The sequence below is a fragment of the Kryptolebias marmoratus genome, linkage group LG2 (genome assembly GCF_001649575.2).
Source record: "Kryptolebias marmoratus isolate JLee-2015 linkage group LG2, ASM164957v2, whole genome shotgun sequence".
Classification (NCBI taxonomy): Eukaryota; Metazoa; Chordata; class Actinopteri; order Cyprinodontiformes; family Rivulidae; genus Kryptolebias; species Kryptolebias marmoratus.
The window spans coordinates 37,313,044-37,316,981 of record NC_051431.1 but is presented as its reverse complement, the minus strand read 5'-3'; the positions used below and the strand labels follow the sequence as shown (position 1 = coordinate 37,316,981).

Sequence of the window (3,938 nt, the reverse complement as noted above, 5' to 3'; positions counted from 1 at the left end):
TATTTATTCTACTCAGACTTTGTCCTGGACAGGGTGGACATATTTTGCCACTTGCTTCCACATTATCTGCTTACAGTGAAGAAATAAAAAGGGCTGTAGCTTGATCATCATGTATTTCTAACAGACTATGTTCTATTTAATAGGATGAATATGAAGTTAAATTGAAAATATTAGCTTTTTTAATAAGGAAGTCTCAAAGACACTTATAGTGATATAAAAACTCGCCAAACATCCCTTGATCAGCTTCTCATCTGGCTTCCTTCCATATGTCGGACAATAGTAAAGCTGAACTTTTTGTCCATCAACACCATGTCTGTGAAAACTCCACTGGTTTAAGGAGAACCAGTTTAAGGTCCTGGAATGGTCCAGTCAAAGCTCAGACTTCAGTCCAACTGAGAATCTCTGGTTTGATTTAAACATTGTTGCACACAGGGTGGCACAGCAGTGCAGTGGTTAGAGCTGTCACCTCCCAGAAAGGATTGCAGGAATGCTTCCCGGCTTGGGGCCTTTCTGGGTGGAGTTTACATGTCCTCCCTGTGCTCATGTGGGTTTACTCCAGGTACTCCGGTTTCCTCCCACAGACCACAAACATGCATGTTAGGTTAATTGGTGACTCTTAAATTGTCCCTAGGTGAAAGTGAGAGTGTGAATGGTTGTTTGTCTCTATGTGTCCCTGTGATGGACCTGCGACCTGTCCAGGGTATTCCGTGCCTCTCGCACTGTGACTGCTGGAGACAGGCACCAGCTCCCTGCGACCTGGAATGGAGAAGCAGGTAAAGAAAATGGATGGATAGACACAAAGAGCACCATCTAACCTAAAGGAGCTGCAGCAGTTTGGTCATGAAGAACAGACAGAAAGCCCAGGTTACATGGACCAGGATCATAGAGACAAACCAGAGACTTGATGCTGGAACTGCTGCAGAAGGTGGCTCTAAACAACACTGAGTTTTGAGGACTGAATGCATATGCACACATGATTTTTCTCATTTCCATCCATCCATTTTCTTTACCTGCTTTTTCCACGGTCACAGGGGAGCTGGTGTCTTTCTCCAGAGGTCATTGTGTGGGAGGCAGGGGACATTTTTTAGCTGTAATTGTTTAAAATAATTAATCCACTCCTCATTTACCTTGAATTTTAGGTATTTTTATATTAGTACATCTTATAGTCAAATTAAAAATGTTAAAATGTGGGTTGCATAGCAAAACAGAATTCCAAAGGGGTGAATACCTTTGCAATCCAGTAATCTTGGTTGAACCACACTCAGTAGCAATAATCCAGATCATCATCAAAATTTAACCAACGGACACAACTGAAAACAGAACCTCCTTGGTTGAGGAAACAAAAACATTTGTTATTGCTGCTTGAAACATACACACGTTACCAATAAGCCATTAAACCAGGATAAACAGCTCCTACTGCTACTGTTGCAATCCATGATTACTGTTTATGTCTTTTATAACAATTATGGCAATTTATGCTTGTAGTAATCAGTTTAAATTATTCTCAAGACTTCCCACTCGGGGTTTCAACACCCACGGTGGAGTCTTGGCCCCAGGTTTGGAAAGAACTTTGTCAGTATTATTCCCCTAAAATGTTCCATATCCAAGTCAAGTTAATTGACTCTTAGAGTTTCCATACCATAAATATAAAAAAATAGAAACATGAAGACAAAAATGTAAAAAAAAAAAGGCTTTATTGACAAGTCAAAAAATTGTTTTGTTTTCTTTTTCTTTTTGGAGTTTTTAAAGAAAGTGTAAAAACGTAACGACTGGTCTCAGATGTCTTCACCTTTTCTTGAAACCATACTTCTTCCTTTCATAAAACAGATCTGTTTTGGAGCTGCCCAGGTTTACGATCTTCGGACATCCATCTCTCTGCACGGAGAACAGATAAGAGTTAGAAAATATTCGAAGGATCACGGTTACTGCAGCCGTAGCAAAATAGAGACGGGGCCCCTCACATCTTTCTCTTGGATGGTGCACTCTTTACAGTAGTAGGCGTCTGACACACCAGGCCCTCCACAGATTACGCACCGACCCTGATACGACCCGTAGTTACACTCGTCACAAATGCGCACCAGCGTGCACGGCCTCACGTAGGAATCACAGATGACGCACTTTCCATCACCTGGAGAGGAGCAGGGAAACGACACACCAGATAAAGTCAAAGTAGGTCAGAAAGAAGTGATTTCTACCTCAAAGCTTTAAAACTCAACCTCTTTTTTTACTGACCAGATGTTTAGAACAAATATCTCAAAGTCTATGTGAAACACAGCCCTCATCGGGATTAGAAACTGCAAATACAGAAACTTTACACAATAAAACAAGTGTTAAAGGTTTCAATATTTGCACATTACCAGCTATTAAAACCAGTTGTAAGTGTTTTTAAGCATTTTAGTTTTCTAATTATGACACACTTTGAAAAAAAAATTCCTCGTTTTGTCATAAAATGACATGTCTTTATTGAACACATTAACCCAAGCAGTTCAGACTAAGAAAAGGCAGGATCTCGTGAATTTACAACATATTAAAAAGTTCCTGTTGTTGTACCACAATGAAGAGAGAAAAAGACAGCACTTGCAGGTTATTAGTATTTCTTGGTTGTCAGGTTGGACCCAGTTTCTATAAAATAGTTGTCATTGAGGATATTTTTGATTAATTAACATGCTGTAGATTATTCAAAATTGAAGTTTTGGGTTATTATATTCTGCTATCAAATCTGTTGATACTATTTTAAATTCACGGAAAGTAGTCCAGGTGTTGAAATAATCATCACAAATCATGATTCCTCCCCCACTGTGCTTTAACGTGTCTACAGAACATGACTGTTAAACAAGATAATTAAATATTTTGAGCACATAAATTAAAACAAATTGTGATGTGATCTCTTATGCAACCAGACCCTAAGGAGTCTTTGCCATTTAGTAAAATGGAAGTGATGAAGTAATTGACATAAGATCAACATACTTTCTCAAGTTCACAGCAAATTTAATCAGTTTGAGTAAATTAATCCAAGTGATTATTCCTGAAAATGTACGTCACATGTTTCTAGCATGAATTGTATGCTACATATTTATTGGTGATTTGGGGTTTTAAGTGAAGTACAAAGAAGTTGCTTATCAAAATCAAATGTATAACAACTTAAAACAGACGATTAAAAAAGTACATGCTAAAACGGAGGTCGTATTTTGTGAAATAATGATGGACACACTTACATTTCTCGCAAAGTCTCCCGATAGCTGCGGAATGAAAACAAACAAAACAGTCAGTGAAACTTGTTTACTTTGTTTAATCATAACCAATACTTCACTGAACTCACTTTAGTACTCGGAAACGCAGTCAAATCAACCACCAGAGCCCACACACATAAGGAACTAGCTCTAAGGCTAACACACCTCATTGAAATCCGTGCCGTTAGCTTTAGCATAGCAGCTAATTGTGTCAACAACAAGGCTTTTACCACAGCAACGTAATATTAGTAACACGTAAAATGGGTCAAACATACCGACTCCGGCTTGTTTTCGACAGAAGATCAAATCTGGATGATGCTTAGCCATTTTAAACGAACGTACAGAAAGTGATGCTGGCACTGGTTGGGTTCAGTTTCACCTTTGACCCGGAAATTATCGTCGACCGCCACCTAGCGGCTCCTCTTCTGCTGCTGTCTTTGGCGGTTGTTGGCAACACTTTTTAAATTAATTAATTAATTAATTTATTTATTATTTTTATTTATTTATTTATTTATTTATATTTGAAGTCAGCATCAAAATTCAATTTTACATCAAACTTAATCATGAAGAAACAGTACAGTCAAACATTATTTAAATGAACAACGTAAATAGAACAAAGAAAAAGGAAACAAATAATAATAATAATAATAATAATAATAATAATAATAATAATAATAATAATAATAATAATAATAATAATAATAATAA

General features: G+C 37.3%; 1 protein-coding gene across 1 annotated transcript; it reads right to left on the bottom strand.

Moving 5' to 3' along the window:
* Nucleotides 1-1,675: 1,675 nt before the first annotated feature.
* Nucleotides 1,676-3,646, bottom strand: phf5a (PHD finger protein 5A). The gene is made up of 4 exons (XM_017431838.3): nt 3,506-3,646; nt 3,216-3,239; nt 1,962-2,128; nt 1,676-1,875 (listed from the first exon to the last, which is right to left on the bottom strand). The coding sequence occupies exons 1-4, from the start codon at nt 3,555-3,557 to the stop codon at nt 1,786-1,788; spliced, it is 333 nt and encodes a 110-aa protein (XP_017287327.1). The 5' UTR covers nt 3,558-3,646; the 3' UTR covers nt 1,676-1,785.
* Nucleotides 3,647-3,938: the final 292 nt, after the last annotated feature.

Coding starts and splice junctions, on each gene's coding strand:
- phf5a (XM_017431838.3), bottom strand. CDS start 3,557: ATGGCTAAGCATCATCCAGATTTGATCTTCTGTCGAAAACAAGCCGGA. Junction 2,129..3,215: donor CGGGAGACTTTGCGAGAAAT/GTAAGTGTGTCC, acceptor GCTCCTCTCCAG/GTGATGGAAAGTGCGTCATC. Junction 1,876..1,961: donor GCACCATCCAAGAGAAAGAT/GTGAGGGGCCCC, acceptor TTCTCCGTGCAG/AGAGATGGATGTCCGAAGAT.